The sequence below is a fragment of the Aegilops tauschii genome, chromosome 5, assembly GCF_002575655.3.
Source record: "Aegilops tauschii subsp. strangulata cultivar AL8/78 chromosome 5, Aet v6.0, whole genome shotgun sequence".
NCBI classification, from domain to species: Eukaryota; Viridiplantae; Streptophyta; class Magnoliopsida; order Poales; family Poaceae; genus Aegilops; species Aegilops tauschii.
Genome location: NC_053039.3, coordinates 451,491,480 through 451,518,217, shown reverse-complemented (window position 1 = coordinate 451,518,217; position 26,738 = coordinate 451,491,480). Strand labels below are relative to the sequence as shown.

General features: G+C 45.5%; 1 protein-coding gene across 1 annotated transcript; it reads left to right on the top strand.

Annotated features, from left to right (window-relative positions):
• Window positions 1-11,969: 11,969 nt before the first annotated feature.
• LOC123495624 (uncharacterized) lies at window positions 11,970-15,052 on the top strand. The gene is made up of 11 exons (XM_073499292.1): window positions 11,970-12,449; window positions 12,546-12,701; window positions 12,798-13,001; window positions 13,088-13,309; window positions 13,402-13,687; window positions 13,807-13,979; window positions 14,095-14,295; window positions 14,378-14,506; window positions 14,580-14,695; window positions 14,774-14,849; window positions 14,936-15,052. Exons 1-11 carry the CDS (start codon window positions 11,970-11,972, stop codon window positions 15,050-15,052), a joined length of 2,160 nt encoding a protein of 719 aa, XP_073355393.1.
• Window positions 15,053-26,738: the final 11,686 nt, after the last annotated feature.

The following is a 26,738-nucleotide window of genomic DNA, read 5'->3' as shown; positions in this document are numbered from 1 at the left end:
TATTGAACGTCTCTATCTACGTACTGCCGGCTCAGTTGAGTAAGCCGGAACCTAAGTCTACAACATATAAAGTATAAGTCATCGACTTGGGGGCTAGCATGGCAAATGTAACTATGCAGTAAAGTAAGAAGACGGCAGAAGGGTACCTCGGATTTTTTTTGGATCTGGTTGACCATGGCAACCTCGGCGTCCCGGCTCTTGTGGACTTGGCTGATGTAGCCAGAGACGAGCTCTCCAATGCTCAAGTCGGTGTAGCCGGAGAGGTCCAGGTTCACCCGGTGGGGCTGCAGTAACTCCCCCTTCGCGGAGCACTTGTCCAACGCGGTCGGTCTCCCCGGCTCAACGAATTCCGTCCGGGTGATTACCACGTCCGGGTCGTCTGCTGGTGGGGCTGAGCCGGAGGCCTCCGGGTTAACCGACGCTTCGGTCATTGTCTTGGTAGTCGGGGCAGGGGCCTCAGGTGCCGTGTCCATTGGAATGGTGGCTTCGGGCGCAGAGGTAGCTGGCGGCTCTTGAACCGTCGCCTCTGGGTCAGGCAAGTCTGGCACTCCGGCTGACCTGGTTTTCTTTGCTCTTTTGGTGAGCTTCGCCTGGGCACTGAAAAGACAGAAGTGTTAGGCACACAAAGAGTAAGTACAGACAGATAATGTAAGGAGATTGTTATTACCCGGGTGCAGTCTTGAAGGCCGGCAGACTTGACTGCATGGAGTCACCCGAAGAGGGGGAGGTCTCCTGATAATTGGAGTCAGAAGAGTTGAGTGGCTGGCGGATAACACCCGCCAACGGATGAAAAGGGTACAGGTGAGAAAAAACCTCAGTGCGACGCTTCCTTGTTGCGTCGGGTAACCCGGCGGAGAGGTCGGTGTCCTTACGGGCCCGGGTGTGACGCCGGCTTTCGTGAACCTGCGGCTTCAAAAGAAATTGAGGGTCTTGATGAGCTAATGGATGTGAAAAGCTTACTTTCCGGGTTACTCTTCGGACTTTCAGCTGTGGCAAAGGCTCCGAGTCGGAGGAAAGTGACATTACCTCTTCAACCACCGGGTTACTGGCGCCGGTGTCATCCTGTCAATGAGCAAATATTGATAAGGCGGACAGCAACAAACAAAAAATATGGCAAGAATTTAAAGGTTTAAGGATTACCTCTGACTCGGAGCTGTCGCTTAATTGCAATAGCTCCGAAGAAGTGGGTTTGCTTCCCTTTTGCGAGGGGCGGCTTTCTTGGCGGTTTTCTTTGCCTTCCTGGCTTTCTTGGCCGCCTCATGGTCATATTTGACCCGCCAGAATTTATCATCAGTCTGAAAGATATGATGATTGATTCTTAAATGGTTCAGTTGAAGGTTATATGCAGACGAAGATAAAAGTTAAAGTCAGCGGCTTACCGCTGGAGCTGGATTGGTCTTGCAGAAGGGGGCTAGCCCGGTTCTTCCGCAGTCTGCCAAGCTCTCGTTTAGAAGAGCCTTGGTCTCTTCCTCTGCAACGTCTTCTGGAAGATCATTGCGACTGTGCCTCTGCGGGTCATCCTTTCGCCCGGTGTACTCACACATTAAGCCGGGGCGGCGGCTCAATGGGATCACCCGCCATGAGATCCAGACCCGGACCAGATCAATTCCGTTCAGACCGTTGCCTAGCAGGGCTTTGATCTTATTGATCGTTGGAAGCAGAGGCTGGCGTTCCGCGGCAGTCAGTTTGTCGGATAGCGGATGAGTCGGCTCCAGGCGCGTTGGGCGAAAGCCGGGCAGCGGGTTTTCGTAAGCCGGGGACGTATCTTGGCAGTAGAACCAAGTCATATTCCAGTCCTTAGGGTGGCTCGGCGGCTCTGCGTAAGGGAACAGATAGTCCCTACGCCGCTGGATGGAGATGCCGCCTAACTCTAGACTTGGCCCGTTGGCACACTCATTTTGGCGGTTTAAGTAGAACAGCTCTCTGAAAAGCAGCAAACTGGGCTCTTCTCCAAGGTACACTTCGCAAAAGACTTGGAAGTTGCAAATGTTGGATAGGGAGTTGGGTCCTATATCCTGAGGCCGTAGGTCAAAGAAGTTGAGCACGTCCCTGAAAAACTTTGAGCCGGGCGGTGCGAAGCCCCGGCTCATATGGTCTGCAAAGATCACTACCTCCCCGTCCCTTGGCTGTGGTCTCTCTTCCGACGGGTCAGGGGCACGGTAGGACATGATTTCCTTCTTAGGTAAATATCCGGACTTAACGAAATTGGCCAGGGTCTCGTCGGTGACGTTGGACCTCATCCAGTTGCAAGTGATGGGAGCCTTGGGAGGCATGGTGAAAGTTGGTGGTCTATGATAAAGAGTAAAGTGTCCGGGTTAATTATAAGCCGGAGATCTATTGTTCAAACTAAGATGGCGGCTTATGAAGGGGACTAATGATATATTCTCAGATACAGTGGGTTATTTAAGCCGCAGGGGGGTTCGGAGTAAATTGGTTATCTACGGTTTCACTACAGTTAAGCCGGAGGATTCTACAGAGCATAGTTCTCTTTAAACCGGAAAGTTCTATGGCACATGTTTTCTTTAACCCGGAGATGTAAGCCGCCAAGTTTCAATTGTTGCAGTTTTTACTAAGTGTGGTAAAACAGGTTTTCGCATACTGCTGTAACTTTTTCGGATCAAAATGGTCGGAGCAAAGAAAGTTTTCTAGACCTAAAATACGGACGCAGGGAAGTTCTTGAGCTCGAATGAGACATCTATACAGTGGAAGGAGATCTACTAGTACTTGAAATGAGGCTTAAACAGCTACCGCACTAACTCTATGCAAGGTTAAAGATCGATTAAGTACAGTGGCTATGAGAACTACTGAGGTTTGTGGCAATGGCGATGAACGCGAAGAACACCGACGAACTCTACGGTAGATCCATCTGACAGGGCAAAGGAGACTCACCGGAGTTGGAGAAGAGCGGAGGTCGCCGCCGTTATCTGGTCCGAGTCAGGGTGATGCAGCGGCCGGGTTGATGAAGACCAGGGGCGCGACGGCGGCGGCAGTGGCAGAGCTCTGTCAGAGGAGCGACGGCGCGAGGAGGAAGAAGAGGCGTGAGAAGGACCTGTTGGGCCGGCCTATTTATAAGGCGAGGTCATAAGTGGGCGCGAGATTCAAGGAGACCGTGGCGTGATTATCTCCCCCCCACGACGCCTCGATTTTCGGAATGACAGTAAAGCAAAGATCCGTTGCGGATCTGGCGGAGTAAAAAATGGACTTAATGGAGAATGACGTCACGGCGGATTATCCGGAGTCTAGAGGATGACGTCACTCCGGGTTATGGCCTTCACATGAATGATAAGCCGGAGATTTTTTTCTGTCAGAAGAGTCGAAGATTGACATGAGCCGGCTCAAATCAATCTGGGGCCTAATGTTGAGGATATAGACCTTAGAGTCACCCGCCAGGAGGGGCCGGGTTACTCATACGATCGTTGCCAGAAGCCTGGAGCCAAGTTTCAAGACGATGGGCCAGAGATGGGCTGAGACCCGGATATGGCTTAAGGCCCGTAGTTATAATCATTATTACAGTAGAACTTGTAGCGTAAGGCAAGTATAGTTTAGAGTCCGAGCCGGATACTCTTATAAGCCGGCCGGGACTCTAAGGGCTGCTGGGCGTCAGCCTCCCTATATAAAGGGATGACCCGGCAGCGGTTTAGGGGCGACGACAATCTCATCCAGAGCCGGGCATAGCAGTTTAGCTCCCCGGTGATCGTAACCCTAATCAATACCTCCTCAAACTGGACGTAGGCTTTTACCTTCACCGTAAGGGGCCGAACCAGTATAAACCCTCGTGTTCCTTGTCCCGCATTAACCCCTTCAAGCTTCCTAGCTGCGATGGCTCCACGACTAAGTCCTAGCTCGAGGACATCTGCCGTGACAATTCCACGACATCCTTCATGTGGAGTGACTGTGGATTGTGCCATCTCAAACCTTCTCACCTTGTTATGTGGAATGTATCCTTCATGTGGTGTGACTGGGGACTCTGCCATCACAGGTTTCTTATCCTGTGTATGAAACGTCGACAGTGGGTTTACACACAAATTTTAAAAGGTCATACCATATCTTGGGTATGGCATCGTTGCGAGGTACTCACAAGGGGAGAATTGAAGATATGTTGTTGGGGTGGAGTGATGTGGCATTGAACGGGTGACTCTATCGCAATGTCTCGAGTGGATGGCGATTGTGCCGTCTCATGATGCTTAGCCTACATACAATCGCCGACATAAGGTTGGCACAAATTGAAGATGTTTGTATCATAGAATACGTAGGTCCTTCATATATACAATCGGTGCGAGATACTTACAGGGGGAGAAAAATTGAAGACATGTTGTCGGGGTGGCCGTGAGATCGCACGGGCTTCTAACATATGTCCTTCCAAACGGACCTTCTCCAGCATGGCCTTATAATCCATGTCCCACCGCTCCTGTAGCAGCTTGCTGTCCATATCCGAACGTGCCTGCAACACATAGGCATCCATCCTGACTCGCTCTGTCTGTATAATACTATCCACAAGCTTCCGGTCCTTCTGCAACGTTTGATGCATTTCCTTGTAGCCAAGGAAAAACTTTTTTTCCATGTCCTCACAGTCCCACTTATACTTTTCTGCAATCTCAAGACGCATCTTCGCCATCTTACGGGAAAACTCCTCACGCTCCTCCTTTATCATCCTGTCCATGTATGAACGTTCTTTTTTGAGTTTCTTATCTACCTCAGCGCGATCCTTTTGCACCTTCAAATCAATCTCCCGGCGCGCTTCATGCAAAGACTTGTCGTACTCCGCACGGTTGTTATGCGCCTCTGAGACCATGGTCCCTACAACAACACATATACCCATAGTATGAAAACTGTATCCACAACCTCATCCAACTAATTCCTAACAATACCACCGAGAAAATATATTCATAACCAGTTCGTACGAACAACTACTACAAACTATCAATCAAAAAGCTCTTGCATGACATCCTGTACTCCAATTACACCAGAACTACTCAACTATGGCAAAGGCTGTATTTTCTAATCTCTTCGGAAATGACTTCTTGGTCGAATCAATGGAAAAAATAATCAGCACTGCAATCGAAGATGGGAGGAGCCGTGGAGGAGACCTTTTTAATCCGGCATCGGCGTGGTCGCTTGAGAAGCGATGGCGCGATCCCGACGATGGCTATGTGAGGAGAAACAAGGTAGATGGGGGTGGTTAGGATAGGGTTGATATGCGGTAGAATGGGAAGGTATATATCCGTGATTGTAGGGTTAATAGTTATTTTGAAGTAATGCGCTTCGATGCATGCCAAATTAGTGGCTAACTGGTTTTTTTAGGAATAGTGGCTACTTGGTTTGATACATGCCAAACGTTACGTTCAGATTAGTTGCATTATTTCGTTCATTTTTTACCCAAAAAATCTATACAAAGTGTTAATTGGACAATGTGAACAATGTGGCATGTACCCTGAACCCTAACCCCCCCCCCCCCCAACACACACAAAACCGTAAAAACATTCAAAATTTTGCCCCACATGGAAACCATTATGCATGAATTCTCTATGGAGTCATGGGATGCCATGAAGAAAGTTTGGGATCATTAGTACATGTACACGCAAGTACGATCTCTGACACGCGCATTTCCGGTCCCTGTACATGTACATGTAAACCAACCCAACATCGATCCGGAGGGACCATTTGGTCTAACTTAAGCCAGTTTTTTAACATACGTGATTTTTTCCACCACCTCCAAATCACCCAAATTTTCTTGTACATGGTGACCCACATGTGCCAAACATGGCTATGAATTTTTTTTTGGAAAAATAATACTTTACAATGCCCCCTTGAGGTATAGACCGATGTTTTGACCAGTCAGTCTAGAGGACATATTTTGTTTCAAACTTGTGTGCAAAATTAGACATTTGACATATGCAAAAAATTGAATACAAATTTAAAAATTTACTTTGGGTATCCTCACATGGTGGAAATGTTAGGTCCAAATATTTTTAATATTTTTAAATTTTAAATTTAATTTATAATTTGAAAATTTAATGATTCAAACTTGTTTGCAAAATTTGACATGTGACATATGCAAAAAATTAAATAAATAATAAAAAATGCCAGCCGACCAACAGCATTTATATGAAACCCCATGGCCTGCATACGACTAGTAACCCATTGGGCCAGGATGCAAGCCCGCGGTGAATGTATATAAGTTGCCGGTAGGCCCAACAGGGCAGAGAGAGACTGGTTAGGCAATGAGCTGCCTGCTTTAGATAGGAACTTGAGATGATTAGCTCAGGTGGGTTTATAAACCGGTGCGAGCTCCTCTCCGTTGGCGAGGTGGGACTAAACTCCCACCACCCCGAGACAGTGCCTGTCGCGGCTTTGATTTGGGCCTAATTTGGGTGGGCCGTTCCAGGCCGGCCTCACACGCGGTTATCAGCTGGAGAGGGGAAAAATTCCCCATTTCATCTGGCAGATACGAACCCTAGGTCTTTGCTTCTGTTCCCCATTCACTCCGTGTGCTCAAATCTCACATCTGGCGCCGCCGGCGATGGGGGACAAGAAGGGAAGGAGGTCGCGGTCGGCAAGTGATTGCCGCCGCGCTCAAGAAATGTGGGAGGAGGCAGTTGGGAAGTTCTGTCAGGGCGATCTGGAGAAGAGGGTGAATGTGGAGGAGATCTGCAGCTGGTTTCCCAGCTTGCAGATGTTCATCGACCACGGTAGGGGTCTCATCAAAGTGCTTACGGGCAATGAGAAGAAATCGTTGTTTGGTCCTGCTCGAGGAGTTGTTCCAGTCCAGGTTTTCCTCTGGGCTATGAACGAAGCGGAGAACTCCCCGGATCCGCGTCAGCGTGCGAGGTGGTACATGTACCGCTCCCGCCGCCGCGCCCCTCCTATTCCAGTGCCAGATCTTGTCGGAGTGTTGCTCGCGGTGCCTGCCCCGGTTGATCAGTCCAATGTTCACTCTGACAGTGATGTGGAGCAAAGAAAGGATGACAGTGATAGTGAAGATGTGGGGCATAGCGAGGATGAGAGTGATAGCGAAGATGTGGAGCAGAGCAAGGATGAGAGCGGGGAAGAGGAGGTTGTTCTGCTGCTGGACGACAGTGCTGGAGAGGAGGAGGAGGAGGATGTTGTCCAGGAGCAGCCGGCGGACGTGCAGATTGTGGGTCCAGGGATCCCGTAGCTCGGAGATAGGACCATGCCGATTGAAGCGGAGACCTACATCCGTATGGGCATTCGTCACTCAGAGCGCATCAGCAAGTTGAAGGACAAGAAAACAGAGTGATGGCATGTCAGTGTCTTCAGTTAGTCTATCTGTGTGAGTCAGTTTGGACCCATTTGATAGCATACTATGTTCTAAGTTCTTTGAGAATACTTCAGTATTTGAGATTATGTTAGTTTTATTTACAGTGAGCTGTTTGGTTGCCCCTAATAAATGTGATTTTAGTACTGCGGTATTGGGAAAACTATAGTTATTTCTCTGCATGAAAAATGTAGCCCCTAATAGGATTGTTGATTGATCTATTTTGCAGACAAAGGAGCCACAAAAAAGGTGCTGGAGGTGGGAGCAAGACTGCTAGAGCGAGTAGCAAGTGAAGTGTACACAGCGAAGCAGGGGTGGAGAATCAACGTGGCAAGACTGGAAGGATAAAAAAGAAGACTCTACTTCCTGCTGAAGATGTGGCCTTTACTTTGTTGCGATGTTTTAGTAGTTGTTGCTGTTATTTTGCGGTGCTCATGAACTTTGTAAGCCTAGGATGATGGGTTAGGCAGACTGCAGGCCATGCTGGCTTTTGGTTATATAGGTTTATGCTGGCTTGAAGTGGAAATAGAGCATTATTAATGATATATGGATCAGGCAGTTCTTCAACTCTAAGGTTGCGTTAATTTGGTTCTAGATTCAAATACATAGCTTAACCCTGCAAGGTTAGCGATAAAACCCTAGAACAGTGCCCCGACATGACGCAACGTGTGTATTGTGTCCGAATTCGTGCACACCTTGCCTGGGGGACCACATTGGCCATGCCCACATGCTCCGAAAAAGTTGGGGTCATCTCATGCATGCCTCCACATGAACCATGTACAAGCCGGACCATTCAGGTTTGCCGGAGGGCAAGTTTGAAAGAGGTTTTCCTTGCCGGTCCCACCAAATGATCCCAAACTTTATGCACACCCTACCATGACCATGGCATGCATGTGGGAGCAGAATTCATACACCACGGCCTCATTTTTGTTGAAATCCCATTAATAGCCATGTGTATTACATGTAAGTGAGCATGTGTAAAATTTATTAGGTGATTTGAAGGTCAAAACATTAACTTGTCATATATGCAAAAAATGTGTATTGAATGCAAGTGAGCATGTGTATAATTTAGTGTGTGATTTGAAGATCAAAACACATGGCAATATGCCAAAAAAAAGTGCCCACCTACCAGAGCAGGAGAATTCATACACCACGGCCTGCATACGACTAGGAACCCAGCCGTTCATGGGCCAGGATGCAGGCCCGTGGTGCAGAATATCTCTGCTGCTAGTAGGCCCCACGGGGCAGAGGGGCCGAGAGTTAGGCAATGTACTGCCTGCATATGATAGGAGCTTGGGAGGGGAGTCGCAGCCGGGTATATAAACTGGTGCAGCGTTCTCTCGCTTGGCGAGGTGGGACTAAACTCCCACCACCCCACGGCTGTGCGCTGCGCTGTGCCTTGCGCGGCTCTGCCTTGGGCCCAATTCGGGCGGGCTGGCCCAGGGCAGCCTTACCCGCGCACTGATCTGTTTTATATTCTCTTTGTTTTTCACTTCTTAACTCCAAAATTTATTTTCTTGTTTATATTTCTAATATTTAAAATCAAATCTCTTTTTTCTATATTATTTCTAACAGTGTTTACTAAAATTAAAAAAATATGCCAAATTTTGTTGTGTTTTATTTCATTTGTTCGTTCTCGTTTTTATATTGATAATATTTACGAAATATAAACTAAAATGGTGTGTTTTATTTCAATTCTTCATTCTAATATTTCTTATCTTTATTATATTTGAAATGTTTTTAGTTTGTAAAATAAAATGTTCTGTTTTATTTCACTTCTTCATTCTAATATTTGCTCTCTTCTTTATATTTGAAATATTTTCAAAATGTAAGATAATATGTTATCTTTTATTTCACCTCTTCGTTCTAATAGATCTTATCTTTTTTACATTTGAATTGTTTTTTAAAATCCTAGTAAATGCATCGAGTGTCGGAAATCGATGAGAATTGGCATGCATGATGTCCATGGTCATCCCGTTGTGTGAAAAAATTGGGGCCATTTGGTTGAGTCCAGAAAAACAACGTCCTTCGGGGTCCCCCTACGGCAGACCCGAATGATGGTGATTGCACATGTGCTATGTGCTGGCCTGCATGAAATGACACCAAACTTTGGCACCATGTGAGGATGCCCAATGTAGGCCCCCATGCAACATCTGAGCCATTCCTGACACCGAACGAACATTGCGTCACGTCCGGGCAGCGTTTCGGGTTCTTTTCGCCGGCAAAATCCTAGTAAATGCATCGAGTGTCGGAAATCGATGAGAATTGGCATGCATGATGTCCATGGTCATCCCATTGCGTGAAAACAATTTGGGGCCATTTGGTTGAGTCCAAAAAACAACGTCCTTCGGGCTCCCCCTACGGCAGACCCGAATGATGGTGATTGCACATGTGCTATGTGCTGGCCTGCATGAAATGACACCAAACTTTGGCACCATGTGAGGATGCCCAATGTAGGCCCCCATGCAACATCTGAGCCATTCCTGACACCGAACGAACATTGTGTCACGTCCAGGCAGTGTTTCGGGTTCTTTTCGCCGGCAAAATCCTAGTAAATGCATCGAGTGTCGGAAATCGATGAGAATTGGCATGCATGATGTCCATGGTCATCCCATTGCGTGAAAAAAAATTGGGGCCATTTGGTTGAGTCCAGAAAAACAACGTCCTTCGGGCTCCCCCTACGGCAGACCCGAATGATGGTGATTGCACATGTGCTATGTGCTGGCCTACATGAAATGACACCAAACTTTGGCACCATGTGAGGATGCCCAATGTAGGCCCCCATGCAACATGTGAGCCATTCCTGACACCGAACGAACGTTGTGTCACGTCCGGGTAGCGTTTCGGGTTCTTTTCGCCGGCAAAATCCTAGTAAATGCATCGAGTGTCGGAAATCGATGAGAATTGGCATGCATGATGTCCATGGTCATCCCATTGCGTGAAATTTTTTTGGGGCCATTTGGTAGAGTCCAGAAAAACAACGTCCTTCGGGCTCCCCCTACGGCAGACCCGAATGATGGTGATTGCACATGTGCTATGTGCTGGCCTGCATGAAATGACACCAAACTTTGGCACCATGTGAGGATGCCCAATGTAGGCCCCCATGCAACATGTGAGCCATTCCTGACACCGAACGAACGTTGCGTCACGTCCGGGCAACGTTTCGGGTTCTTTTCGCCGGCAAAATCCTAGTAAATGCATCGAGTGTCGGAAATCGATGAGAATTGGCATGCATGATGTCCATGGTCATCCCATTGTGTGAAATTTTTTTGGGGCCCTTTGGTTGAGTTGAAATAATTATTTGATATCAAAATTTTCTAATATGAAAAAGAAAAGAAAAAAGTACATGAAACGAGCCCCTCATCGCTCAAAGAGAGGAGCAGCTGCGATTTGTTACACAATTCCCGGATCGGAATCTACAAAAAAACTCGAGCGTGGGAAGCCTATCCCTTTAATTTAGGAGCACGTACTGCCTCTCCTCAACTAAGGAAGGCAAAGATCACGGGCGTTCTATCCCTGGTGGTTACGACGACCTAGGAGATCCTCCTCCTCCTATTTAGTCTCGGCATCGTCTTTCATGTCGTCTACGACGGCTCCTACCGCCGAGTCCACGACAGCTGCGTCCCTAGCATCGGCCCAACCCCAGCAAGATCGTCGAGAACATCCAGGTCGTCAGCGCGTGCTTGCCGTCGTGGACGAACTGCGTCCACATTACAACGCCGAGAACTTCCATCTTCATCGAGCGATCCAGTATGTTGGCAACCGTACCGCATCCATGATGCTTTTCTTTGTGCGTGTGTTAGATTCGATAGGACTAAGATTAATTAGCGCATAATCTTCGCATTACATCTGTTGGAGTAGATGTTTTTTGTTTGTGCGTGTATTAGATTAGATAGGCCTATGACACTAGATTTGTTTGTGCGTGTGTTTGATTAGATAGCCCTACGATTGCAAATTAGTTTCTGCATGTTGTTTGTTGTCTTTCACTTGTAGGTTGGATTTATGAATAAACAACAATTTTTTTTATCAGTGTTAGTTATAGCATAGTCACTTTAAGTTATAGCAATGCCCTAAGACATGCATGTTGCAACTATGAGACGCCGACTAATATTGTATGTGATGCACGTTTGTTTGATGCATGTTCCAGTATGCATAATTTCGTTTTTTTCTTTTCAATTTACTGTTAATTAGGCACTGTCACCGATTCTTATATCTATTTGTACAGTACCATATGAAAATAAATTATTAGATAAATTATTGTTTTTTAATCCATCCATCCTGTCACCGATGCATGTTCCAGTACCGATTGCTTTTTATTATGAAACTAATTGGTTAAATAAGTACTTGTTAAACTGTCATTTTATGTGCTGCACGTGTCTCTGCTGAATGTTTCAGTATGAATAAATTATGTTGTATAGTTTTCTATCTACTATGGGATAGTGTATTCCATTATTATGTTTTATGCAACAATATGTTAGGAAAAAAGTTGATTACATAATTTATGGTACTATAACCAAGTATATTTTTTAACAGGATGGATGAACTCAACGGAGAAATTGTTTGCGCTGTAGAAAAATGGTGCAAACTTATTGCCGGTATATCTTCCGGTCAACGGGCCGCACTTGCCGAAACACCACTCCGTAGCATGCTTCAGATACCTTCGCTGAAGATGCATACACTGTTGATCCGGTACATGGTTGAGATATTTGATCCTAGCAAGGGCAGATTCATTGTACAAGACTTGGTTGGCGAAGTGTCTCTCGGTGCCGTGGATGTTGAGTGCATCTTGGCCTTAGAGAACCACGGACTGTCGGCAGAAGGTATTCTCGGTGAGGAAGGTGAGGATGTTAAAGATCGAGTGCCGCCTCAATTCCTGAGCAAGACCACAGGTAACATAGTCATCGATGATCTGATTGTGGACATCACAAAAAATAAATCTGCCGACGACTATTTCCTTCGGAGAGTTGTCCTCGTGTTGCTTGGAACAGTTCTTGCTCCCATGTCGAGCAAGACTATACCAAAGCAATATTACGCATTGGTGGACGATGTGAAGCGTATATCCAAGATTAATTGGAATGCATTCACCCTCCCAGTTCTGCTGGACTGCCTTCGCAACGTGAGGAAAGGCAAACACCTCCGCCAATGGCCGAGAGGGAACTTAGCTCTCCTGCAGGTACACCTTTCAGACTTGTACCATTGCAAAAAAAAAAATATGATTGCTAATTTACCTGCTGTATAGTACTAATTGTAATTTTTCATATTCATGCAGTACCTGTACTGGGAGAAGGTTCAGCCTCTGGAAGGTGAATGCGCATTCAATCCTAGCTTGTCCATGGAACCTCTAATGAGGAATTGGACTGAAGCTGCAGCCTCAAGGAGAGACAAGTTTGATTATGACCAAGGCCGTGGCCGTGGTAACATCAAGGTAATTCATTACGTTGGGTACTTCTTAACTTTTATATAACATAATTAGTTGTATTAATATTTTTATTGATCACATATACTTGTATTTCACATGCAGATTGAAGACAACATAACCAAGGAGTATAGGGCGCAGGAGCGCAAAGTACCCGAACCAGAAAAGCCAAAAATGAAGCCCGCCGTTGGTGCGGCAAAGAAGTCCAAGTTAGCCTCAAACGCGGACGAGATGATGAACCTCATCATGAAGCGGTGTATGGATTACATACGCAGCCAAATGAAGGAGATACCAGAACAAGTAGCCGAGGTGACACAGCCTTAATTCTATGTTTACAACATTTTTGAAGTTGCAAAACCGTGCCGACATTAATTAATATTTTTTATGTAATGCAGAGATTGTTAGAGAAGTTGAACCAAAATGGTGTGATGTACAAGCCAGCGGCTGCTGCGGCTTCCGGCAACAACGATGCCGACCTAGAAGTGGATTCCTTTGAGAATGGTCCGCCAGAAAAAAAAGAATTCGTGTACAAGGATGACTCTGACGGTCTAGAGCCGGTGATTGATTTGACACAGCCTGACGAGCCTGTTGTAAACCAGAACAACGATGATGAGGAAGTATGTTTTCATTTATTTGTCTTCATTTATCTCAATTATGCATCTTCATTTTCGTTAACTGAACCTATCACATTATTTTTTTTGTTAACTAGAAAACACCTGCCAAGTTAAATGTTGACAAGACAACAAAACCTACTGATGAGTGCGGCGCAACACCGGAGAACCCTTGGATTGTAGGTAATTCTCCTCGAGCAGAATTGTCCGACATTGACATTTCTACAAGTTCTATCGACAGGATGGTGGGTAAGACCAAGGGGAAAAAGTCTGCAGCAACCGCAAAAGAAGACGATGTTATATCCGGGAAGCGCCGACGGACTGTTCCCAAGAAATTTGAATCCCCCTTTAAACTTGACAAGCCCGGCAAGCGAAGCGCTCGTGGTACTAAGCCATCCGGCAACACTACCGCAACTAGAGGTACCGTTAGTAGCTATCTTAGTGCTTAATTTACTACCATTTCATGTACTCACCGTTCGTGACGTTCGTAATTTATCATGCAGCTCTGTTTAGTGACAATGACATGGAAGGCTCTGTTAAGGACGATTTGACACCGGAACTCATCGATGCTGCTGTTGCGTTTGTGGAGGCAGCTGCTCGGTCTGAGAAGAATATGACAAAAAGAGTTTACTACAATGAACGTGGCACCTCTGTGACTGTGGAGAGTATACGACCGGTACTTGAGCATACATGGCTGGCGGATGACGTAAGATCTATTACCATGTCCTGCTATTTAAGTGCATAATCTAGGTGTCACCTATGAAAATAAAATGTTCTATTATTTTACGCAGATTATCGATGCTTATCAGACACATTTGGCTCTGCGCGTTGGTCATGATCGGCACCTCTGTCCAGCCTGGAGGTCCAAATACCTTGTTGATCGTGCTAAGGCACGAGACAACCCTAAACCGTCGAAATACAACATGGATAGTGCGCTGAGCAGAGCTGGAGCAGTACGTAGGGTTCTGCACGAGTATACCGTCCGTGATAAGGTACGATATGTTTTACTAGTTCATTAACACTCATTTCAACAAGCATAATTGCATCTGATTACAAATGTGTTCCACATTTCAGTCGTTTATCCCGTTGAACGTCGGCAATACACATTGGATCACCGTGGTGATGCACAACCGCAAGAAAGAATTCCGAGTTTTTGATTCGCTCTATCCTCTCGAGTTCTCTCTCGACACTGTGAAAGCACTGGTACTCTCCCCGACATTGAGCATTCTTCATATGAAATGTCATAGGTTTCTCACTACTACTTTCTTTAAAATAGCGACTAGCAATAGCAATTGATATGGAAGAGGCAAACCGTATTACACCTGGCAAATATCCAGACGTCACTAAGTGGCCTATCATACCTCAGATCGACATGCCACTACAAGAGGACGGGTGAGTTATGGTTCATCATTTTCTACTTACGAAAGACATGTTCGTGTGCACGGTGACTAATGTTTGCATATATATTAGGAACTCTTGTGGCCTTTTTGTGATTGAAGTTATGGAGCATTGGGACGGGGATCGATGGACCGCCGATTTTACCCAGGTAATTTCTCCTCTCTGCTCGTACACTTGTACAATTATCGTATAATACCAACTTCTATTCATTAAACCTTGTTCTAAAAATTGCAGGGCACGGTTAATGCAAGGAGAAGGCGTCTCATCGCCGAGTTGGTTCTCTCACCTACCAACACGCTCGAATGTGTGAAGAACAAAATCCGCGACATCGCAAAGAAAAGCAAGGCGTGAAGACATCATACATGATTCAAGATTCTAGTTTCAGTCGTTTGTTTTAAGTCCGGAAGCACGTTTCCCGGCATGGACAACTTTGATTTTCTATCATTCATGTAATAAGCACGATACCATGGATTTTGTGTGGATTTTTGGTCGCTCACACATACTTGTGTATGTGTAATGCAGTCAGACTATACGTTTCGTACCAATAAATTTTTGCTTCCCTTCATTTGCTCTACCTTAATGTTTTTTGCTGTTGTGTTCATTCTTTTCTTCCATGGAAGAGTAATTCATTTCCTTTTTACTTTTGCATATTTTTTTGATTTGATTTGGCATTATTCAACAATAAGAAAAAAAGTTGATAAATTCCTTTTTGTTTGCCTGAGAATCAACCTCGGCTGTCGTGCCATCCGGTGTGGGATCCCGCGCCCGAGACAACGACAGATCCGGTCCCAGCGCGGGCGACCCAGTCGACGAGCGCCAGTTGGCGCGGGGGGACGCGCCAGGTCCGGTCCCGCCCGACCGCTCGGTGGAGACAGCCCGCGTGTCGGACGCAGACGGGCCACCCGTGGATCCTGCGGTTGGTGGAGTAGGCAGATCCGCCTGGGATCCCGAGAGCATGATTGCCGCTGGATCTCTCGGGATCAGCGTCCACAGGTGGATCTTCCTCGTGTCTTGCGCCAGACTGCCTTGGCGTTATGTGTTGCTTCAAATCTCGTTGCACAGTTTTTTTGCTGCATTTTTGTTAGCCTTTTCCTTTTCTGCATCATGAAGATCAGGATCAGTAGCACCATCAATCACATGATCAACTACTATTTCGCCCCCTTGATCAGTACGATTTAGAGCTCCGGTGGAAGCAAAATAATTTCAGTGCTTAGCCAAGAACCCGCATTAGGATGCAGGTCAAACAAGGGCAAACTATTTCGAAAGTGATATAATTTATTGGTTAATATAATATACTTAGACCTTACACAAATGAACTGGCCACAATGCAGATAGGACTTGATCATTCTGTTCAACAATAAACCACAAAACATACTTAAAATTCATCACAAATCTCCTTCAGCTTCTTGATCTTATCAACGTACCCATGTTTCTGTTTGAGAAAATCTGCAATAATATACTCAAGTTTTTTCTTCTCTTGCTTCAGCTGGTCCCTCTCTCTCATCACTTGGTCTCTCTCTAGCACCACCCGGTCCCGGTCTTTCTCAGCCTTTACCCTCAGGACCTGATGTAGATTGGCACAACCATGATCTGCCATCTTATTCTTCTCCAGCTCCTCTTTGAGATCGCTAAGTGACAATCTTGCATTGCCCAACTGCGTGAGAGCATCCTCCTTATCAGCCACCAGTTTAGCAAAGTCCATTTTGAAAAATCTCAGCTCTTCCTCCGTCCTCCTCTTTTCTCCAATTAACATGCATTTTTCTTCAGCATTCTTAATATTCTGTCTCAGCTTCTCGTCATACATGCTCCACAGTTCTCTCAGGCAGAACTTCGTAGCCACTAACCACTCTGGGTCTATCCATTCCACATAGTTACATTTCACTTCTTCCTACAGTATGAAAAAATATGGTCTCAATCATATATGCACAAATGCAATACAATTACATGCAATGCACTAAAAATATGGTCTCAATCATATAAACACAAAATGTAGCACGCAATGATATACATACATATATATATATATATATATATATATATATATATATATATATATATATATATATATATATATGGATCAATTAACTACAAGTATATGCTATTATGTGCTAAAACAAATATTAGACCGTAAAAAACAACATAAATACGGACTTTGTAAATGCACAAATTAATTGAAATGTATGCAATTTTGGGCAGAACAATGGATTACCGCGAAGTAAATCAAGCACGAGGTAATTTAAACATATATTTACAGTACGGAACAACATACCTTCTGACCACAGGCAAGAAAACGTCTGCCAGTGTCCAAGGAATCAAAAGCAACTAGCCTGACGCAAGGTTCTCGATGCAGACAACGAGAAGACAAATCGTGAGCAATGCCACTCCATTCATAGCAAGGGATAGTCGTAGGAAGCTAAACGAAACAACAGAGATAATGCACAAATCAACGCCCTGCGTTAAATACCGGAAATGAAGAACTCTAACCCTAAGCCTAGCACTATTTGGAGATTATATAGTAGGAGCGTACCTGCAGGCTAGTCATGGATTCGCCATCCGAAGAAGAGCTCGACTCGTCGCTCCACGAAACCATGGCGTAACGTAACCGGCGGCAAGACGTGGATCGGTGGCGGCAGCGGCGGCGGCGGTTGCAGTGGATATATAGAACACGCGTGGAGATCGCGAGGGAAGAACCGCCCCGACCAGGTGGCCAGCGCGGCCCATTTAAACGGGCTGTAATCAAAATAAAAATTGTTAAATGGGCTCGGCAATGGGAGCGGCCTTGTGTCGCGCCGTCTTACGGCATCCGTCACCCCCCCTCCACGTCATCGCGACAAGCGGCCCGAGTTACAATACAAGCCATAAAATGGTGGGTTTTTCTTTTCTTTATAAGGGGAAAATGGTGGGTTTTTGGTACGAAGTCTATACTATAGACCAAAGTGAGCTGGTATCTTCTATATCTAAATGGTGGTGAACCAAAGGAGTGAATTTTTTTTAATTATTACCACACATAATTACATCTTCTATATCTAAACAACTAGCCACCACTAACCTATTTCTCTTAACATGCAAGTTTGCCACCTCGTCATTCAACATGTATGGAGAAAGGTCCACCACAACATGCAAACAAAATATTCCCGCAACAACATATACATGTTACACTTAACCATTTCTCTATGAATATATTGCAAAACATTCCCGCAACAACATGCCAGGTATCGTCTAGTTTTCTAATATAATATAACTACAGTGGACAACACAAAAGATGCCATCATTACAATGGCTAAAATGCTATCCATTTTCCATGATTAAAGTCCCTAGTGACCGCCTCCTGTTTAGTCCATATATGCTACAAGCACTATCTCAAGGTACTGGCCTCTTGCAATAGTATATATCATGTATCATGTATGCAGTAACACATTGTAAACACCTCACTATTAGATCACTGGATTCATCCTAACATAACTTTAGCAACTGTTCTACTCTTCTTCGCCCACCACGCTTCTGCACACGATAACAGGAAAAGTTAATGAATGAAAAGTTAAAAACAATTATAACCTACAATGCATACAAAAACTTACTTCTTATTTAGTTTGCATTTCTTGCTGCGTTTAGTGTGCCCTAGCAATTTGCATGCGCCGCACCTGATTCTGATCTCGTCGTACGAAAGTGGCCTACCATTTTTCGACATAGGGCGGTTCTCATCTACCTTAGTTGCACCTTTCGTTGATACTTTAATAGGATCATGAACTTCAACTATGTTTCCTTCACCATCATCTACATATTCAATTGCACAAGTACTAAGATCAGCCGTTTTCTTACTCAAATTTTCCTTTAGCTGATCATACTCATGGCTCTTAGCTATCACGGCCTTCAAACTCTCCTGTAACTGATCCCACAAAGTTGGGTGTTTGCATGCTGCATGCATAGCTTCTGAAGCCAACACACTGACCTGGCTATATTTCATTCTTTCAGCTGCTCCAGTCCATCCAAATCCCAACAGATCGCTTGTGCGCCTGGCGGGCAGTCCCAACCTTGCGTCTTTCGTGAACCGCACAAGAACTAAACACTTTGGTATTTCAGATATATTCAAGTACTTCAGTACATGGAATATGTGCTTGCAAGGTAGACCCTTTCGAATCATTCTTCTGCAACTGCACCTTATAGTTTCTGCGCTGGAGTGTACTCCACCCAAAAACGGCTCTTCCGGTTATTCTTCGAGGCCACGATGTACTGCTGTGATCCGTCTCCGAGCTTTATTTCTACAATCTCCATGCCACCAATTTTCCTAAGATCAGCTTGCAACATATAGAAGTTTGTTGGAGTGAAGACGTGAGAAGCAGCTATCTCAAGTTCCCTCGAGCTAGTAACTGGCACCGGTAAACTCTGTGAGGCCGTGCAATCATCTCGTGCCTCATTCTCACGGATACGTACAACGGCGTTCTCATAGTGCAAAATCATATCCACCAGGGTCATTTCACCGTCTAGGTGGAGGTGAAGGCATGAGTTTAGACTTTCACTCCTCTGGTTGCTTTTCATGCCAAGCCAAAAACCCTCTGTCAGATAAGCCGCGGCCCATAGTCTCCTCTTCTTATACATCCGTCTCAACCATGTTACTGTTTTTTCCGACTGCCATCTTTTGGAAAACGCGTGCCATCTCTCCTCAAACGTGGCCGTGGACGTGCTGTAGTACAGAAGAGTTCGGAACTCCTTCAAGGACTTGTGACTGAGGTGAATCTTCATATTTTTTTTTCTATATGCCACGTACATATACGGTGCCACACGTCTGGCAAGACTTGGCGAATTGCCTTGATCATCGCAGCGTCGGCATCCGTGATAACACTCATAGGCATCTTTTGACACATGGACCTCAAAAAAGTCTCCAGCAGCCACACATATGTCTCTTCGGTCTCGTCCGAAACTATGGCACAAGCAAAAACAGTGGTCTTCCGGTGATTGTTAAGACCAACAAAGGGTATGAATGGCATACCATACCGGTTCATCTTGTACGTGCTGTCAAATACAAGCACGTCGCCGAAGTCCTCATAGTCATGACGAGACTGGGAGTCACACCAGAACATCCTATTCATATGTCCTTCCTTGTCTAGCTTGTACTCAAAAAAGAAGCTAGGATCCCTCTGTTTCCTACTGACCATGATGCCTATGACTGTGGCAGCATCACCTTTTGAAAGCAGCTTCCTCTTCTCCCTAGCGCAAAGGTTGTATATTTCACGCCTGGTAAAACCAACACCGCCATACCATACATGTTTGCTGATGGAGGTATCCATCATGTCGTGAATTCTAATCCCTGCAGCTCCCATGGACAGTATCTCAGCTCTCTGGTACTCTTTGATTTTTCTGTGGGACCAAAGAAAAGGTACCTTGTCCGGTCCTGCCAAGATATGGCTATGCTTGTCCTCAAAACTATCAACATACCAAACCCCACGCTTTTGGTCAAGCTTCACGGTCAGGTGCGCTTCGCAGTGGCAGCGTGTCTCGGGTCTGAGCCTACGGCTGTGTCCTTCCTCGGTTAGCAACCTGTTGTCACGTTTTCCTTGTCTGGAACAAACAAACCGCCTATAACGCATATGACGTGACTCGGTTTTGCTATACCTGACCCTATTCTTTCTAATGTTGAAACCATTATCTCTAGCATAGCTGTTGTAGAAATCATACGCAGCCTCGTGAGACGTAAAAGTCATTTGTATTATCTGCATGAACATATCCCTCTTATCATCTGCACTAGCAGTATCTTGGACATTCTTTTTCCCCTCAACTTATGTCACCTACACAATCATAACATAGCCATGAAAACAGTTTTCTATGGTATAACATTACTTCCATACAACATTGATTACATACATACCTCACTCATGATGACCGACGATTGCGACTCCCCAGAATCAGATGCAGCTAATGGTTCGACATCAAGGCCTGTCTCCGCGTCGGATTCACCGTAATAGTCGTACGCATTATGACATTCGGAAATGAGCTGAAAAATATAACACAAATACATAAGTACTTATCATATAATATTCCAGGATTAATTCAATTTGCATGCATGCCAACAAAAAATTCCACTTCCATACCTGACTAATGTAATCTTCGTTCGAGATCTCCGAGTTGTTTTCCTCACCATCATCATGCTCATTGTTTTCCTGACCATCATCATGTTCATCCATCTATAAATTTTCAAAATATAATATTGTCGGATGCCACCAAAAAATTACAACATGATAATGCCACTCACATTAAGATCTTCCAATACGTTCCCATTCTCTGACCTATCTCCACGATCTGAATTTTCATCATCTGACCAATCTTCTATCCAGTCTTTCATCAGTTCTCCAAACTCCATGTCATACATCATATCAGTTAACTCATCATCCGCCATTTCCTACAACAATTAATATGTATCATCACATGTGCAAACATTATCAATGCTGACATATACAACACCTAGCGCACGATCACGGATGTTAAATAAACTACACCAACCGGAGAGCGCCCCAACCAAGGGCGTTCAGATCGTGCACACAACCGACACCAACGACCTCTGATCGGCCATGGATCCTCCCCCCTCTCCACACCAAGCGGCGTTAAGGTACGTCCCACGAATCCAGTACGTGATCACTTTGGATCACGAGAAGCAGCGCTACCCGTGATAACATGCACCGCCGGATTCCTAGCCCACGGCACCAGTCGTGATTATTTTGGATCGCCGGATACCTAGGTAAGCCGCCGCATCAAATAACGAAGCCGTCGTGCACACAACCGACGGCAACCGACGCTAGGTTAACCCTAGAAAGAAGAAACCCACTTTAGCCCGCGTGATCACTGTGTATATCACGACGAGCAGCACTACCAGAACAAGATCTGCGATGGCCTGGACCGCCAGAAAGCTAGGTTGCCCGCCCCGCTAGGTTAACCACTACGACGAAAACAGCGGCCGTTCGTTTGATGCTGCCGCGAGCGAGACAAACGTGGGGAAACGGGATGCGGTACCTGCGAGCGCTGGAGGTTGACGACGGTGCCGCGCGCGCTCTCGGACGAGATCGCCGGCGATAAGATCGCTGCCGCCGATATTCCTACAGAAACTCACCAGAATGATGCAGGAGCTGCGTGATTGATTGAGCTGCGTGGTTGATGGATCGGCCGTCGTGGGGTCGTGTCATCATTTTTTTTCGGGATGTCACCGTATACATACGTATGGGTCATACGGATTATACGGGGCTTGGATATGGGCTACGGGGCTTGGATATGGGCAGCGGCGGGCCGGAGAAAAAATAGATGGCGGGGTCAAGAATACCCCTAGGAAATTGAGTTAGGGGTGCACCGGAGCAAGCCTCCGTGATTGGTACTTGTCCATTCCATCTTACGCCTGACCTGGGTGGTCCCTGGGATGTGTCTGGGACTTGTTTATTTTGCGTCAACAGAAAGTAGATGGCTACTCGGCCTGACCCTCCCCCAACTGTGTGATTAGCCTGGCCTAGCTAGGATTAGCCCATGCACTGTGATTAGCCTGGCCCAGGCGACCTCTCCCTTGCGCCTAGCGTGCTGCAACAACAGCTTGGGATTATTTAGGGGTTGTTTGGTTGCTACCCTGAGTGCTTCATGCCTGGCTTGGAGGCTCCCTGGTATCCGCCTGAATGTTATTTGGTTGGTGCCTGGAGAACAGATAAACGCCTGACCTGGAGACCTTGTTGTCGTTATTAATTAGCCTGTCCTGCCATCATTAGCCTGTCTCAGGCCTCCAAACTGGAGCGGTCTAAGGTGTCGTAGCTGCTGCCTGAGCTCCTAATGTCTAATGTCAACTGGCAACATTGATTGATTGGAGTTCTTATTTTAATATTAAAGTATTTGGCTACTGAGCACTTCTCATGCCAGGTTGCCAACCAAACACCACTTGCCTAGTCAGGCCAAAGCCATCACCAGCTCAGGCTTACACCAGACGCACTTTTTCTCAGGCATGGAGTCGAGGGTAGTAACCAAACAGACCCTTAAGACCTAGAAACAGTAGGGCTAGCTGTTTGAAAATATTATTAACAACCCAACAGGCAGCGACATGCAAGGACAGGAACCAAACACCCCCGCAGCAGGCTAGCCTCATCAGGCAAAAAATTGCATCGTTCCAGGCACTATCCAAGTAGCTCATCTCATTCTCTCAGGCACGGTATCCAGGCCTCTAACGAAACCGACCCTAACGAATGGCACCGAGACATATGATGCATTCTTGTTTAGAAGAAATGAGTCGACAGGAAATGATCATTAGGGGGCTATCGAGTCCGAGGAGGTGGACCTGCCGGTGGCCTACAAGCAGTATATATGAGGTCCTCCCTGCTTGAGACATGGGCAAGCAAAGCGGGTCGATCGGAACAGCAGGACGATCGTCTTCCGTCCGGCCATGCATGCCACCCAACCACATCAGGCACGTACGCCAAACAGTGTCACCTGTCTCTTTCCATGACAATGTCATGTGACAGAGAAAAATATTTTTCGCAAAAAAGCCTATAAGAACCATCGACAAATATCACAACACTAATTCTAAACGCATGGGCTTTTACATATGTTCTATGGACCTTCTCTAGCTAACCTCCTCCCCCTTAATTTCAGCCGAGGGTGGGCCCCCCACCCAGATTTCTACCCAGTCAAAAAATCCCAGCCAAGCCTGTCCGTTGACTCTCTAATGTGCTCCCCGTGTGTGTGTGTAGCGTTGATCATATCACAGTCACAAGTGATGGGTAGTCTGGGAAACTCATAATCAACGCTTCAGGCGCCTCGTAGTTTTTCTTTTTCGAGAATCCTGTAGCGAACGTCGATCACTAGGCGGGCCACGGTCCATTTGCTATGCTGGCTCGCCCGCCCGCTGGCTTGCTCACTCGCACGTACTTTTCACTGCCTTTTGCTGTTGCTTTTTTGAAAAAAGGTGAAATCAAAAAATGCTTGTGGATTTAAAAAAAATTCACAAATTTTTAAAAAGTTCATGATTTTTTAAAATGTTCATGGGTTTGAAAACAATTCTTGAATTTGAAAAAGTTCACAAATTTTTAAAAATATTTGCGACTTAATTTTTTTTCAAGTGTTAAAGAATGATCATGCATCTTAAAATTTAGAAGTAAAAACGAAGAAAAATTGGAAATAACACAAAGAAAAAATACTGGCTGAAACCAGACCGAAAGCCAAAGGTTCCAAAAAACCGGACTGGCTGTGGGACCCTATATGGGCTGGCCTCACCTGTGGGCGCATAAGAGAGTGTTAAGAGAGAAATGAGGCTCTAATGGGCCGGCCAGAGAAGTGTGAATGGGCCATTTCTCTAACTACCTTTGTTCTTACCAGCGAGCGAGCGAGCGGGCGAATCGTCACACCGAACCGATGCCCGCCGCCGCCGCCCTTGCGGAAGCCGGCAAGTGGCTGGCCGTCTCGGCGAAAGCCGTCGCCGAAGCTAGCAACTAGGCCTCCGTTGCGGCGAAAGCCTCCGAGTCCGACGAGGAAGCCGACAAGCGCCTGTCCATCGCAAGATATGAAAGGGATATTTCCCTTAAAAATATGGCAAACACTTACCATCAGCCGGCGGATCGCAGCGATTGCGTCCACCACCTTCAGCGCATGACACGTGTCCAACTACAGCAGTGGATTCGTCCGCTTCTTGCTTACAAATATTTTCTGTGAGGGCTCACATACGAATGTGCTTCTGCAACAGAGGCTATGTTTCTGAAACATATGCTGTGTTGCAATGGTCTATGACGGGTCTATGTTTTGCAACAAAAGCTTTTGTTGTAAAAAAATCCGCAATACGACCTCAGTTGCAAAAAAACATTACAACAAAACCTCAGTTGCAATTTTTTTCAACAAAACAGTTGTTGCAAAAAATTTCTGCAACAAGACAAGGTCTGTGTTGCAATGGTGGAGAGACGCTCGGCTGCTCGACGTGGCAGATCAGACGGCTCACGACCCGGTTGATCTTTACAAAAAATCAGCGCGGGCACGTAGCAGGCCCCTAAAAATATAGAAGAGAGTTGTAGTTGTGAGCTGGAATAGAGCTGCCAAAGCAGTGAACCACATAGATCCATGTCGATTGACCAGATGGTCTGTTTAGAACTTTAGATTGCCACCAATGACAGAATTTTTTACTACAACACCATGCTACAAACCAACACTGTTCTTCTGCTTTACATTTGAGAGTTCAGTATTTTTTTAATGTGATTGGGAGTTTCCTCTCGCTCTGCCAAGGATACCAACATGACATTTATAGCTACGTTTCCGCTTCGGTACACCCCCTAAATACATCAACAGCTGTGTTATCCTATAACCCTTCATAATAAAGGGCATGATGGTATTTTTAAAAGTACGTTCTCCACAACCAAACCTCCGATACGCGGGCGAGCGTACCAACAAGCACGTCGCTAGGATGCACATCTGGGCCAGCCCACCAGGCGCTAGGTCACTTGCTATTTAAAGCAAGACGTAAAAATCTTGAAAAAAGAGCTAGGTCGGGTCGCACGAGGAATCGAGCTCCTGACCACGTCTCCCAAAGTTCACAAATTACCAGTCCACTACGCGGCCCGTTGGTGATAAAACTAGCACAAGATTTATAAGAACATACTACGCCGGTGCGCAAAACCAGTCCATCGGCACGTCAATCTGGACCACCCAAGAAAAAAATTATGTGTTTTATTCACACTTCTCAAGACTCGATTATCAACTGTAGGCTTTCTGCTTGTGGAGATATTTTCTAAAATGCCAAAACGCTATATATATGAATGCAACTAAAAAGAACACCTAAAATACTTTTTATGCATGCAACCTGCCTTCCATAGACGACAAATTGATCTAGTAGGACGTTTTCTGTAACAAGATAGGGCCATCTTAGATTTTGACATAGGGACCTCGATTTTGATGGACCGCCCTGGAACACACGAACACCCCAATCTCCAAGGAGGAAAAACATTCGCGGAATTGAAAAATGTTCATCGATTTGAAAAAAAGTTCACGAATTTGACAAAAAAAGTTCGCAAAATTGAAAAAGTTCATCGATTTGAAAACAAGTTCACGAATTTGAAAACATGTTCACAAATTAAATACTTTATTCATAGGAGGCTGCCCAACCGGGCCGGTTCTCAGGGCCTCGTACGTTCCAATTCAAGGCACAATGACAAGCTGTTTTGGTTTTCAAATCTTTCTGCATTTTATGGAGTTTTCTCGGCCAAAAAAGACCGATAAATGGCCGAACGTGTAGCAACTTGCATAATATGTTGGAAATCATTCAGACCTAACATGGATGTCTACCATGAACATGCCGACCTGTTTGCAAAAGTTGGGGTGATTTGAAGGATGTCCAAACATATACCATGACGGAGGGTGTTCAGGTAGGCGAGAAGGCTTCGTGTGAGAGTATGTTGTTTTTCGACATTCTTGAAATGACCCCAAATTATTCATGACCCTGTATGAGCAATTCAAGGGAACATGCCAAGTTGTTTTGGTTTTCGACAATTTTTTAATTTTGAGAGGTTTCTTGATAAAAAAAAAGACCGATAAATGGACAGGCGTATCAGAACTTGCATACGGTGTCAGAAAAATTTCAAACCTGGTAAGGATAACTACCATGGTCATGCCCACCTGCTTGAAAAAGTTGGGGCTATTTCAAGAATGTCTAAAACTACACCATGTTCAATGGAGGGTGTTCGAGATGGCCAGAAGGCTCCACCTGAGGGTATGTTGTTTCTTGACATAATTAAAATAGTCTCAAATTTTTTTCCACCGACTCCTATGATCAAATCAAGGCACCTTGCCAATTTGTTTGAGTTTTCGACAATCGTTACATTTTTTGGAGTTTTCTCGATGAAAACTGGCCGATAAATGGCCGGACATGACACAACTTGCATATTGTGTTGAAAATTCATTCAAACCTCGCATGGATGCCTACCATGGACATGCCTGCTACTAAAAAAAGTTGAGGACATTTCATGCATGCCAGAAATAGATCACATTCAACAGAGGGTGTTCGGGTTGGTGAGAAGGGTTCGTTTGAGAGCTTGTATTT